Source organism: Scatophagus argus, chromosome 3 (genome assembly GCF_020382885.2).
Source record: "Scatophagus argus isolate fScaArg1 chromosome 3, fScaArg1.pri, whole genome shotgun sequence".
Classification (NCBI taxonomy): Eukaryota; Metazoa; Chordata; class Actinopteri; family Scatophagidae; genus Scatophagus; species Scatophagus argus.
The window spans coordinates 15,187,386-15,201,954 of NC_058495.1; the positions used below are offsets into that span (position 1 = coordinate 15,187,386).

At 41.9% G+C, this 14,569-nt stretch overlaps 1 protein-coding gene across 2 annotated transcripts in view; it reads right to left on the reverse strand.

Annotated features, from left to right (window-relative positions):
* Positions 1-14,569, reverse strand: part of LOC124056509 (low-density lipoprotein receptor-related protein 1-like) — an 81,625-nt gene that overhangs the window by 63,826 nt on the left and 3,230 nt on the right. For both annotated transcript variants that reach the window (XM_046384006.1, XM_046384005.1), the window contains exon 2: positions 4,753-4,875. In XM_046384006.1, the coding sequence (XP_046239962.1) occupies positions 4,753-4,875 (123 nt within the window). The remainder of the gene's footprint in view (positions 1-4,752; positions 4,876-14,569) is intronic.

The window sequence follows — 14,569 nt, forward strand, 5'->3', positions numbered from 1 at the left end:
TCCACCATATCAAAACCACATTTTCATTCCTTCCTGGGGGGCTTCTGGGGTGGCTGGCAAAGTGACAAGCAAAGCAGGAAGGCTAAATCCAGCTCTCAAAAGCACAACAAACTGAGCGCTCTCCAAACACAGCAGCACCACTGCTCCTCAGGGCAGAGAAACCACTAAGCAAACAGTTCTATCAGCAAAGTAAATTGCAAGATTTATAAAGGACAACACCACCAGATACCCCGACCAAATAAATAGATGCAGTCTATATTGGTATCGGTTATGAAAGAGGAAAATAAATGAAATGAATACACACAAAGGAAATAAGTGGTGAAATTCATCAAGAGGTTATGCCATTCAGATTTCCTTAAGCTGAAGCATAAAGGGACAGATAATAAAATGCCTCATGCACACCTCTCCTCTGTGCTTATGCAGGCAGACATACTTTTTTCTGTCTGTTTCCTTTTCACTTACAAATGAAAGAAGAAAAATAGATCTATTGCCTACTGAAAAGGGTTCTTACATTGTGAGTATTTCTGAGATTGAACAGACTCATTATTTGATTCTTTCCTCACAGTGGGCTGTGGATTAGCTTAAAACTATTAGTATTGTGCAAGTTTTTCTTATAAAGGGCAGAGAGGGGGCCATACTGCTGCCCCAGAATGACTAACCGTATGATAGGAACTTAATGGTTAGAGTTCATGCCAAGAAAGCAAGAGACAAACTTTAATCATCACAAATTAAGCACCAAGCACCCCTCCAAGGGAGGGGAGTTAAAGAGGAGGATGAGAGTTATTGTCGTCATAAGAGTCAAGAAACCAGAGGAAGTTAAACAACCACTGCAGAAGAAAAAGCCCCGTGTTCAATAATGCACTCTCACATATAGGAAGGAGTTATTTATTACTAACAGACTGCTGTAAAGAGAGAAAGACCAGCCACGAGGCATAGCCAGGTGTTCAGCATCTGTGTCTATAAAATCCAAAATGCAGGGTGGGGTTTCAATCACCCACATTATAATATTATTATTGTTGTCTGTGTCTCTCATTCTCCTGCATCACAAACCCCACTTTGCCTCCCTTCTTGTCCTGGACTTGCTTCTGGTCCCCTCCCTAAGGGTGCCTCCAGCTTGCCCCGCCTTCCTCTGCAGAGAGCCCTGATGTGATTACATAATGACCTTTTTAAAATTTAAATCTCTAACACACTTTTCTTGGCTGAACATGGGCCGGGTTTTCTTGTCCCGCTTCAGGAGCCCAGATTTGCCCCCTCTACTGCCCCAGCCTAAATCTGTCATCTAAAAGTAGCCAGCTGGTGGCCTGGGGAGGATCACATCAGGCTCACCACATCCTCAAGGCATTCTTGCACATATATATATATATATATATATATACACCACACACACACACACAGACACACACACACACACACTTTTACTCCATCCGTCCTGAACTCACGGTACCTCTACGTATTGGGGAACAATGAACTATTATTTAAAAAATGTAAAATATCTGCTTTATTGCCTGTGTGAGAGAAATGTGAAAAGGTAGGGATCAGATTGTGTGACCATGCTGTCACACATGGAGCAGGTTTTTATAGGAACAAGGTGCTGCAAGGCAGCACACTCTTTCATGTTGAGCAGAGGTTGCTTTCCTTGACATGTTGATGGTTATCTGGACTGGGTGGTGACTGCTTTTAGGAGACGGTAACAGGATCAAACAGACCACTTCCTCTTCCATATCTGAACAGCACAGCCACTGACTTTGGGTCAACTGTCTAGCAAATGACACCACTGATCAAATACAGACCAAACAATAAACCCCCTTATGTCCACTTACAACTGACTGTGAGTCTAACTTCTAGATCAAAGATAAAACTCACCAGATTTTATTTCCCTTCAAGGCAGCCTCTCATTTCTTTTCATAGGAGTCAGTGAGACGCACATTACATCATGAAAGATGATGTTTCCCACTCTGAAAGTGGCTGTTACAAAAACTCCTTAATCTCCTAAAAAGCTAATTGCAGCCTAGGTGGGAACTGTCTGTAAAACTGCCCTTATTACAGGCCGGGACCAGGGGACGCCATTGCAGCGTTGCACACTTCCTGTGTTTAGTGACACACTCACTGCACGTGGGAACATTTCAGGACCCCACTTAAGTCTACAGCCCGAGGAGATGGCAACTCTGTAAAACACCCTACCTGAAGGCTAAGGACCAGGTAAATAATCTTCACAGCTACCTTCACTGCACGCCTTACAATTGTTTATTGATTAGGAATGCAGATCAAAGTTTTATAAAAAAAAGGTCATATGCCCAGACACCCACTTTGTTTATGTTTTACTCTTTCAGTATCCCTCTATGCCAGTCTGACCCAGCAGCCCAGGGTACAAAGAACAGCATTGTGGTGGTTACACAGCAGGGCAAAGCAGCTGCACTGGACAGTGGCTGACTTCCCTGGTAATAGCCAACACACTAACAAAGGCCACTGTGAAGCCCCATCCACATGAGTGAATAAGTAAACCTCTCTCATGCATCATTCGACCAGGAGCATCTGCAAAAGCACATTCACAAAGAACACATTTATCACAACAATACAACTCCAAACATTAGTATATACAGTTCTCAAGTTTTAATGTTCACTTCTCGTGTTCAGAAAAGAGGATTAGCATTTTCTGTATACTTTTGATATATGATGACCTGACCTGAAACGGCTTGTAAAGTCTTGCTGCTTGTAGTACTTGATCTTTGTCTTACAATCTCTTGCTACGTACCAGAGACAGTTTACAGTAGATGTTACTGGCTGATTTAGCTTAACGAAACTCTGCATCTAGACAGGAACCTGTGGTCAAGGTGAGGTAACAACTGTTTGAGCAGTATGAAAGCAAATAACTATCTATCAAAGACAGCTGCATGAGAGAGCTCCACCTTTACATCTGTCTGTTTTCTTTGCTGTGAAAAGCACTGCACTGAGCCAATTTGCAATTGCTTCAGTAAAACTATAGAAAATCTTGCCTTTATTGACAGGCTACAGATTTTCAATCAAATAAACTACAGCGCCCACTGCAACGTAGAAACATGTCAAATATTTGCCTATGGCTCAGAGAAATATATCATATCAGGTGTTCACTTTTGGCAATACTTGTTAATGAACACAACCAAACATCACCATAATTTATCCTTTAATTTCAATCAAGTGCACAAGTCCAAAACAAACTCGTTATTTCAGCTGAAAGCACACCTGACAGGCTGTTCAACCTTCTGTACTGAGATCAGGATTTTCTCATACTCAAGAGTGGAAGATAAAAGTGTTTACTGAAACTCTGTAATGTACTTGTGCTTGGAAACACACCTCATTAACAATGTCGGCGATCACTTTGATAAAACATCTAAATTCTAAGAAAGCTAAGACTAAAATCTGCATTTCTATTATCTCTCTGACTCACTTCTCAAGCTGTCCACCCTGACACTGTAAAGTGCCTGGCCTCTCCAGAGCGTAGGTCGTATAACTGTTGTTTTTGAGGCAGTTTGGCATAAACTTTCTTTCTAAGGGAGTAGCAGGAGACAGGGGACGTAGTCACTGTTGTTTCTGTCCCACATAGAGACACAGAAGAAGGCAGGTCCACAGATGAGAGGGGAGGGAAACAGCAGGTTGCGAAAAACAGCAGGTTTCTCCATTGCTCTGGGCGAGTCTAATGACTTCCAGACCTGCTCTCATACAGTCTGTAAGTCTAGACTGCAGCTCCAGCACTCTGCCCTGGCCTCCCAGTTGCTCACTCACTCACTCTCTCCAGGACTAACAGCATCACAACACCATGTATACCCCCCCCCCCCGCCCTCCTCCATCGCCTTTTCTCTGTCCTCTTAGCAAACCACAGGCGCTTCAGTCTAAGACGCTGACCAAAAAGACACTGCTGCTTTCATTCCCTCCCCAGGGATTCGGCCTCAAAGCGTCTCGACTCTAATGAAGACTTTCAAATGGTGATGACTGTCGTTTTTTGTTTTTTTTTTTTTTTTTTGCTGTTGTTGTTTTTTTTGTACCATTTTGGTTTCTTTTTTTTTCTCATGACTGCATCCTCTGTTTCCCTGAATGCAAAAGGCACTCCCATCTATCTATGAAAGACAAACTTTGTAAATCTCCTAATTGGGCATGGCAGGACTGTTTGAAGGCAGAATATGACCTCTGTCACCAATGATAAAATATCTCATTGTCTTCTCCAGCCTGGCTGTGGTCAGCCAAATAAATCTAATAGGCCAACACTCAGCCTGTTGGCAGACGGCTGCTTTTCAAATGTGTTTGGAGGAATCAAAAGGCTATAGTAACTTATTAGTATACCTTTGATATAACAAAAAAAGCTAGAAGCCAGCACAGAAGCTTTTAGACCCATTTCTGAGGCGGTTTTACATTAGACCTGTTGAACAGTGTTCAGTTCACACATCTCTTGCACCCTTATTCATATTAAAGAAGATAAGCAATGAAAGCATTTATTCCACAGAATTCAGAGCTACTACGTTGTATGAAAAAGAATTGTCCAAAACCCGCTTTACACACACACACACACACACAAGCAAGTATATCTGCATAAGCTGAAAAGAATTTCCTCTCTACTGTAGGCTCCAATTATCTAAGCCGAGTGGTCAAATGTCAGCCAAAGTTCACTTTTCTGTGAGAGATGCAGACGATCATAACAATAAGGGTTCATGAGAAGGTAAGCTACACCCTACAATAAATTGGAATCAGTACATATTTCTTCATTTTGTTTTTAAGACTTACAAACATCAGGCTCCTCATCTGAGCCGTCTGGGCAATCTTTCTCCCGATCACAGCGCCAGCCCTTAGAGATGCACGTCACACCGTCTTTACACACAAACTGCTTCGGGCTGCAGGTCTTTGGGGCTGAAAAGAGACAAAGGAAAAAGTGAATTAATCAAAGGATTTTAGGGTAAAAAACAGCTCCTTCTGTGTCAGCGGTCTTTGTTTTCTGAGGTCTCATTAGTAAGCAGGGTCTGTTGTGTTCAGAGTCAATAGTGGCCCTCACTGGCCCTAATTAGGTCCCGGAAAGTTGCTACTTGATGGAGAGGATAGAGACTGAATACACAAAAACCAAAACACAAACTCATGCAGATCTGGAAAGGCTTCGCATAAACTTGCTGCACCTAAGTATCCAGGTCAGTGTTCCCAGGCCAGTATCAGTGATGCAACACGTCTGGTGGATATCAAAGAGCATCTTGTTCAGTGAACTGCCCCCTCCATTTCCCCTTCAATCCAACCTTCCAGAGAGAGAGAGAGAGCAAAAACTGCCATCCAGCCAAAGCCAAATGGGGTACCGTATTCAAACCTGGTCCTCTCAGAAACAGCACACAAACGCTTTGACAACAGACGAACACACAAAGCTGAGTCACCCTGAGCCATTCATGGGAAACTGTCAGTGAGTGCAGTTTGATAAAACAAATATCTTGCGTACGTCAGAATGTACTTTGCATTGCACATTATATTGTGTACGACTTGAGATTTTACATACTTAACTGGGAAACTTTATTCAGGTGTTGAAAAGTAAAGGAAAGCATCGGTTCTTTAGACAAATTATTCATACTGTTCTCCTTCCCCACTATGGGACTAATAAAGATCTATCTTGTCTTATCTTGACAAACAAGCCCTTCATTTTCATATAAACTGTAATCCCTTACACTTGTCACTGAAAAGTAAAATAACGTGTGTATCACTGGTTACCACTAAGGCACATTAAGTGTTAGCCAGATCATAGAAAAGTGGCACCTCATGATATTTAGCCATATGTCACAGTAATGTGACACATGGCTTACAATAATGGTAATGAAAAGAAAGAACTGCAATCCACTTTTTGATTTTTATTCATTCATTTATTCATGCATTTGTTCTTATGTGCTGCTTTCATAAAACACTGCTTCTTCCAAAAGTATTTATTCATGAAAACAAAACAAACACTTTAGATTTAGTTTAGATTTAAAGAGAGGAACGGTTATGGATAGTAAAGTGTTTGAATATTTATTACCTGGCTGTGACTGAAAGTATCCTTTTGTATCATCTGAGCTCAAGACTGATCATTTTTAATGTCGTTTTACAAAGTGTCAACATATTTGTCGTCGATTTGAAATGATGTTATCGTAAACTCCAGCTTATTTAGCCATATGGCATGATGAATAGGACAGGGGGAAGGATGGGACAGAATAGGGGTGGATGATGGGATGAAGCAGGATAAACAGGACGACTGTATTTACATTTAAAGCTACCCTCCAACTCCAGTGGTGAAGGGAATCTTCAAACGGAGCTCAACCTAAATACCATGAATTCAACCTGACATATTGCTGCACACATTCACACAGTCCCCACTTATCCTGCTCTCTGTACTGCTGTGATCGCTGTATATGTGTGAGTGTGGGAGGTTTTCTGAATGTGTGTGTGTGTGCGTGTGCAGAGAGGGGCATCTTTCTCTGTCTCAGAAGTCCCAAGGATTTGAATTATTCATAAAAAGCAACCAAGCTTGTGTTAAAGCATTTCCTCTTTGCTCCTCTTCCTCCCCCTTTCTTGTGTCCGTGTGTGTTTGTTCGTTTGTTTAGAGGTGTCGACACCAGCCAGCTAGCTGCAATGCATCTGTCCATTATTCCTTGTTTATTTTAGGTGCTGGCATGCTTTAATTAGATGTTAACTTCCAAGGCTGCGAGAGGAGTGCACACCTGCCTCAGACTCAACCACGAGATGCTGCTGACACAAGGATATCAGAGCAGAGGAAGTAGGTCAGTAAGGCAGGCAGGCATGGCAACGCTAAGGGTCACAACCAGCTCACCCACAAGCAGGTGATGGTTAGAAACCAATGGCCATGTTTAATGTTGCCATTGCAGTCAGTCTCAGGTCGTCCAATCACAACTAGACATCTAAAAATATACTGGATCTGAAAACATAACTTCAATATATGTTTAACATTGTGAAAGCTTTGGCAGAGGTAATGAAAAGCCTCTTTGTGGCATTTTGCTTACCATACATACTATTTACAACTGTTAGATTTATGCTTTGTGTGATTTTCACATATATAAATAAATATAACTCATACGCTGAGATTCCAGACAGCACAAACCACACAGTCAGGCAGTCAGGAAAGCAAGCACCGAAAATGCGTGCACATCAGTTCCTTTAACTGCAACCACGATTCCACCTCGTGAATTTTTCTCACGTCTTAGTTCCTCCCACTGACGACAGTGAAGAGAGATTCAAAGAGAAATACAAGAAAAGAGATACTGGGCAAGCAAAGTGAAAACAAATGAGATGTCCTCTTCTCTCAGGCATCATCTACAGCTGCATCTGTTTGTAATGACGATGTCAGTTTTAACAGGAACAACAGCCTGATTTTAATGTATTATTTTACAGGTGGGAAATGGCAGATGAATGGAAAAAATGATTATGAAAGTTGTTTATGCTTTCTTTGTCAATCAGACCTAATCATTTTCATCAAATGGTAAAACAGATATAAAACAAATCTAAACCTGGGAGCAATGAATACATGCACACTAGCACACAAACAGCACGTCAAGCAGGACAAAATGAAGTGGTCTCTGGAGATGGTTGTTGACACCCTTTTAACTCTAAGTTCAATCTGTGCTTGACACAACTGTGATCCAGCCAAACATATTTTTTTGGTCTCGATTTTTGGTCTGTTACAGCAGGCAGGCCTGAAGACCTAAGACTGGTCTGGGATACTGCGATGAGATGGAGGAATGTCACACATGGTATCAATGAGATGCCAGTGTGTTTACCTAAGCAATGGCTGAGCGAAAATGCTTTGGGTCGTCATCGCCATTTGAGCTGGATCACAAATCTACCGCCCTCTGCTCCAGCTCCGCTGTCTACTTGTCCCCTTAGATGAGCTCAGTCTGGTTGGGAGGAAGAGTCCTCTCCTGAGGCAGGGCTCGCCCCCAGCCACAGCCCCATTTCCTCCGACACCCACAGCACTGCTATAAATAAGTAGGAGTCCTGCCCTCTGAGATCAACCAGGGCGCTACAAAGCTCCAGCAGACACTGAGGCTACTGCCTCACCACACACCACCCAACAGCAGTTGAGGTGAAGGCAGACTTCAAGTACCGTCAACAGTGGTGCTACAATGCAGTATGGACCCAGTCTTCAGAGCCCAGTCAGGCATCGCAAAGAGAGACCTCACCTCATCTGGACGACCATAATTCAAGCGCCCTTGAGCAACACAATCTGTACCAGCTTCAAGGCCGCTGCTCTGTTACTAACACAGTGCTTTGGCTTCACAGCAGAGTCAGACCACAAACCAGAATTTCAGAATCAGTTAAGCATTTGCAAACCTTGTTCATTCAGCCCCAGTGTAACAAGACTCTGTGACGCTGAACTTAGTTACTTCAAGCTAAATGCTGAGGTCAGAATGCGAACATGCGTGGTGGAACACGTGGTGGAAGATCAATAATCAGGGGATTTCCAAAGTCTGTGGGATTCAGCCACTGGGAACCATGAATGTTTGTACAACATGTGGTGTATTTACTATTACTTACTAAACTCAAACTCAAAAAAGCTAATTGAACACTTATTGAATACTACACTCTGGTTGACATTGTGTTCATGTTAAATCTGTTGCATTAGTCTCATTTCATAACCCCATAATCCACCTGGCTGTGATAAATAACATAGCTGCGTTTTCCTTGAACCTTTGTGAACTTAAGTCATTCACCAACCTTTCATATGTCACTACGATTGTTAGAGACTAAGAAGGACAGAGATGGAGGAATACAATGCAGTCATGAAAATGTATTGCATGCGTTAAGTTAATGCTTTTACACAACAACAGCTGCTTTGCTTTACCAGACACACACAGGAAAAAACTTCCTCAGGCTACATCTGCTCAGATCTGAAGAGGTGATCCTTTCTAGCTTCAGGAGCTTTGTAACTGCTACTGATTCACTCAAAACTATGGAGAATAATAAAGGTGTCAGGCCACACAAAAGGACCAGGTGGGTGTGTTGGCTGAAAGAAGTTTGTGGTGAAGTTATTCAAAACTCATACACAGACTGTCGCAAACTTCCTTCAGCAAACACACCCACCTGGTGCTGGCTGAAGGAAGTTTGTGGTGAAGTTATTCAAAACTCATACACAGACTGTCGCAATGCTGCTGAGAATGAAAACATCAAGTTTAGTCTACTGAAGATAGCGTGTCCTAACACTAATAAAACACTTACACGGATTCTCAAGGAGAGAAGACGGTCCTGTTAAACATGATGAAGCTTCATTATCTTTTCAAATATTTAGGAAAGAGAGGTTTATATGAGGGCAAGATAAACAACCTGAATTGTGTGTAAGCAATCTTGACATTGACACTCACTTGGCCAAACCTTGACCCACACACTCTATCCTTTCAGAAACCCACTGACTGCAATAACACCAAAACATGGCCAGTTTAATGTTGTATCAAAGTTAAATAAATTGAGAGAACGTGACAGAATAAAACATCGCTAATGCTGCAGAAGATTTATGACAAACAATTCAGACAAGGCAACAGAAAAATATCAAGTGAGAAATGGTTTTAATATTTAGCGTTCAGCAGCACAGCAGCCTTGATGAACCTTAGTTTTAAATTCAGACAACACCAGACCAAGTTAAGCTAGTAATAAGACAGTAAACTGCCACAACAAAGGCAAAGTGGAAGACATACAACAAGAGACTGATGTTAAGTGGAAAGACAGAGGGCCAGGGGTCTGTTTTACTGACCCCCGGGCTGACCTGAGGGGGTTCTGTTAAGAGCCAAAAAAGAGAGAAGAGTCTATATTGGCGTGTTTGGCTGCTGCCTGCCGCCTCCTCATCCTCCTCCACAGCACAGGCACGGACGTTTCAGGTTTTTGTAATAGAAGAGAGTGAGAAGACGGAAGAGGGAGGGGGGGAAAAAGTTTTCCAATTTGTCATGTTACAAAACAGAGAAAAAGAGGCCCCAGCTGTGCCTCTTAAATAAACCTTTCCGGCACAGTTTGGAGGGAGCTGTCTAGTCGGTAGTGAACAAACTTTGATAGAAAAAAATTTGGACGTTTCGGTCGGCGGGTACAGACGCTCAGCTAGCTCACCCTCTGGATGAACGTTTGATTTAATCGTGTTTTTATGAGATCTTTTGTGTTCTCAAGACAATTTGTGTATTTGTACGTCTCCATATTTGTGTGTCAAGCACGCACTTCAGAGCTGAGGAGAATCAACATCAGGAATGTGCTCATGTCTGGCGATACTTGCCAAGTAAAATGGGGCTTGGACAACACAGTCCTGTCTGCGACTGTTAGGATTTTACAGGTCAAATTTGACAACAAACTCACGGCCTTTGCCGTACTGAGAAATAGATCTTATTAAGCAAGGCAGAGTAATCGAATGTGAACTTAATTAAGAGCTATCTGGATGTCTGGCTGTGTGAGATTTCACCATGTCTCAACCCCGGTGTGGTAATCAACCCATGACTCTTTGTTCGAGAGTCGGTGTTGGAACTCAGAGGGGGGAGGCTACGATCTCCCTCTCTTCCACCTAAGCATTAAATCGAATTCAGCTGCACAGTGGGGACGAAGCAGAAAACCACAAGGTGTTATCCCCCCATTATCATGTTAGTCAGTTTAGACAAATCCTTTTGCCACACCACCAAGGCACACGCCGTACATAGCTGCACGAGGAGAGAAATGACAATTAAGCCTTCTTAGCATGCTGCCGAGGGAAACATATTAAAGAAGATTATATGAAATTCTTTCGTGCTTTTTCATAAGAGCAGTGCAAGTTTCAAGTCTCAGTGTGACGCATGAGCTCCCAGGAACAAGTCTAGATTTTCTAGAAGGTTCTTTCACATTCGCTATCCATGTGCTAAAGCACCTTTAACTGTTTATGCCACCGCTAACAAGAAATGGTCACAATGAAACTGTGAACAAGATATAAGGTACGTAACACAGCAAGTCCGACTCACTGACCTTGTGACAAAAAGGTTACAAAGTCAGGAGAGTCAAAGAGTTTCACTCTTTTCCCAAACACAAATTTTTGCCTAATGGAAGACTGTAAGATGAACAATCAAAGTCAGCATGCAAACACACAAGTTCAGATAGGCATCTCAACACCAATCTATGAAGAATGGTGTGAAGAGGAATTTGCAAAATGTATTATATTTAGTAAAATTCCTGCAGGCTAACTATAGTAGAGCCAACAGTTGCCCATTCTCTTCCCAGCAGCACGCAATCCACATAATCATAGAGAACACGCTTGTTCGCAAATTGCATGTGAAGATCAGTGGCCTCTGAAAAGGTTTGTCAAATATGGACCAGAAACACCATTCAACCATGTTGTATTTCTGCTCGGGTGAAAGACAGAATTAAACTAAAGGCCACGTGAGGAGATTTTGCCACAGAGTGAAGGGTGAGTGCCTGCTTGAGGGATTAGTTTTACAGTTAGGTTTATGTCAAGGTTATGGTTGGGTACTTTGCATTTAGGATTAGAAGTTTGAGAATAAATCTAAATCACAGTTGCATGAACAGTGACCTTGGTGCTGATGTGAATGACCATGTGTGTACCTGGGGATGTATTGTTTGCATAAGTAATGTGTCTGAAAATGACCATTAATGTCAGAGTTTCACAGTCTAGAAACGTTTGCCTGGATAGAGCTGTGACAATTCCTATTATGGATGCTGAATTGTGAAGGCCGGACACATACCACTCTGGGGTCTGTTTGTTTGGTTAAATTTTCTTCCTACAAAGAATGAATTCGCAAGTAACCTTCATTAGTCTGCTCTATCACACTTTTGTCCCTGAAAAAGAATGGATGTGAAATAACCCTGCAGAAGAGGCTTGAAAGGATGCGAATGGATGTATTTGCTGAGAGGACTGATGCTGAGAACAGACTGGATTTTATCTGGTGGAGGAACCAGATGAAGTTTGAATATTTTTCTTTATATCAAAAAAAAGGACACTTTTGGGAACTGAGAATCACAACAAGCAAATAATTTGAGGCTTGGATTAGCACATTAATGATGTGGATAAATTCATTGACAGGTTCAATCTTATGCAGCAACAAAGCACAATATAACCCCCGCTATGCAAGAGCAACCTGACAAATCAGGGTCACAGCTTGGGGCACAAGCCATCAACACAAACAGTCCTTTCAGACTGACACAGAGGAGCAAGTTAAACTCATGTTTGCCGTCACTGTGAAAGGGTCAACACAAGTCGTCCGACCTGACCCTGACACTGCCTGGCCTCTGCGTTAAAGAGGAACACAGTTACCTGTTACTTTAGCTAGAGTTTACACAGCCCAAATAAAAAGAAAACAATGAAGTTGCACAGCTGTTGAAATTAGCTTAAAAACCGCATTGCAAGGGTGACAAATCCCTTCAAGCCAGCTTTTAGAGGTGATGTGTACTGAAATGCTAACTTGCTAGCATTGTGTGAATATGCTGCTGTCAGCTTTTTTCCAACGTGGGCTGAATGAGCAACACAGGACTCCCAGTCCTCCATCCTGATCCTATTTACACCTCTATATGTGAAGGACCGCTGCCCAGTGACACCAGCATCTTCACTAATGAACTTTCTTATGACACATACAACGTTTTCTGCCTCTTTCAAATGCACTCTTGCACATACAGATCTAAATCATCAGCTGAATTATCAAGCATTTGGTAGTATGATCTCTTAAACAAATCATTCCCAGGCTGGTACAGAGAGGGCTTTACATTTTTTCTCTTCTTACCTTCACACACTGATAGCTATGGTGTAAAAAGTTGCAGGATAATGTATTACAGATATATATGTGCATGTTCATGATACCCCCTACCAGGATTCTGCTCATATTTCTTCAGAGGGCCTCCTGAGACTGTGTTCTATCTCCTATCCTTAAATAGCTCCATCTAGATAGTGTATCTCAATCACAACTCTAAAGTGGGTCACAGGGCTGGCCTGACAAGCCTGGCGAAAACACATGCCAGCTTTTGAAAGACTTCTGTAGTGTTTTCAGACACAAAAAGTCTCCTTTTATGAACATTTTTAATTTCTGATATGAGATCATTTGTTAAAAAAAAAAAAAAAAAAGTCAAACTTCTTTCAAAACATGTTTATTCGGTGTGTTGCTCAAAGTTAGATGAGAAGATTGATACCAATCTCATATCTGTGCATTCACCAGAAAGCTGGAGTCAGCAGCTGGTTAGCTTAACTTAGCGTAAAAACTGGAAAAGGGGGTAAACTGCTAGCCCCAATTGTTTAATCTGTACAAAAACCAAAGTGTAAAAACCAAACTTTGTCATTTTACTAGGGGATATGTGCAGAACTATTCCTTGGCAGGGAACAGTGACTTACTGGATTTTCCACTGGTTGCCTTAGTTGTTGCTGGAAGGTGGATTTTGACACCTTCCCGTCTTTACATTAAGCTATCTTAAGTGGCTGTTGGCAAGATATATATTGGACAAATAGATGTAAGAGTGCTGTGAATCCTGTCCTCTACCTCCGAACAAAAAGCTGAAAAGGACATAAAAAAGGAAATAAAGATTTTCACAAACAGAACATCTTACTGTGACTGTACAGCATATTTCTTGATTTATTTTAACAATAATGAAAAAGAATGAATGAAAAGGAAAATTCTTGAAATCAGTCTCTGAGTATAAGCACACTACCTTGGGCCAACATTTTTACATTCAGTATTTGTTGCTAACCCAAACTTTCTGTGAAATTAGGTACTTGCATCATTGTAGTGACGATAACCATGTCACCAAATATTGGTCACGTGACGCTTACTGTGGGGTTGAGCTCATTACCACCGTCACTGCAAATTTTTCTGTAGGGCCAATCTCAAGTTATTACACTGCACACCCGCATTTGAGATCAGAGCAGTCACACATGCCCAGTCAACCTCTGACCGATCAACAAGTCAGGAACACACCACCGATACAACGCTCTTTCACCACAGGAAAAAAATCCAAACCATCACAACCCTACGTACAACACGTACAATAACCGATATTAAATAGCAGAGCAGCCAAAGCATATCAGCTGAAAAAAACACTGTGCTTCAATAATGCACACAAGCACCTGGTAATTTCAGCTGGAAAATGAACCACTTTGACTGGCAGAGCACCTTACAAATGAATGCCTACAGTAAGGTTTCACATGAGGTATGACACAGTTTTATTGTCAGTTCTTACTGCGCGATAATTCTAGTGTCAGTTGGATACTGATAGCTTCAGCAGTACAGAAGTTCATTATTCCAGCCACATAAACCTAGCTGCTGACCAAAGTACTGAACGTGATTCTCAGATTGTCATGCAATGTATTTAGCCAGCAACCAACCAACACTCTTTCAGTTATTCCATGTCACTCACCCTCATCTTTTTACATGCACTTTTAAACATTACTTAAGCGACATGAGGACAAAAACAACAAGGGCCTAGCAAATGTACTCTCTTATCCATGTTGCCCTCAGTTGTCAGTAAACAGTGGAGTGGTAACCTTTTGGCCTTGTTGATGTCTTTGTGTGGGAATATCACACCAGTAACAGCCAAATGCTGGGCCAGACCTCCACCAAATGTTACAGCAGGGGAAAAGTGCCAG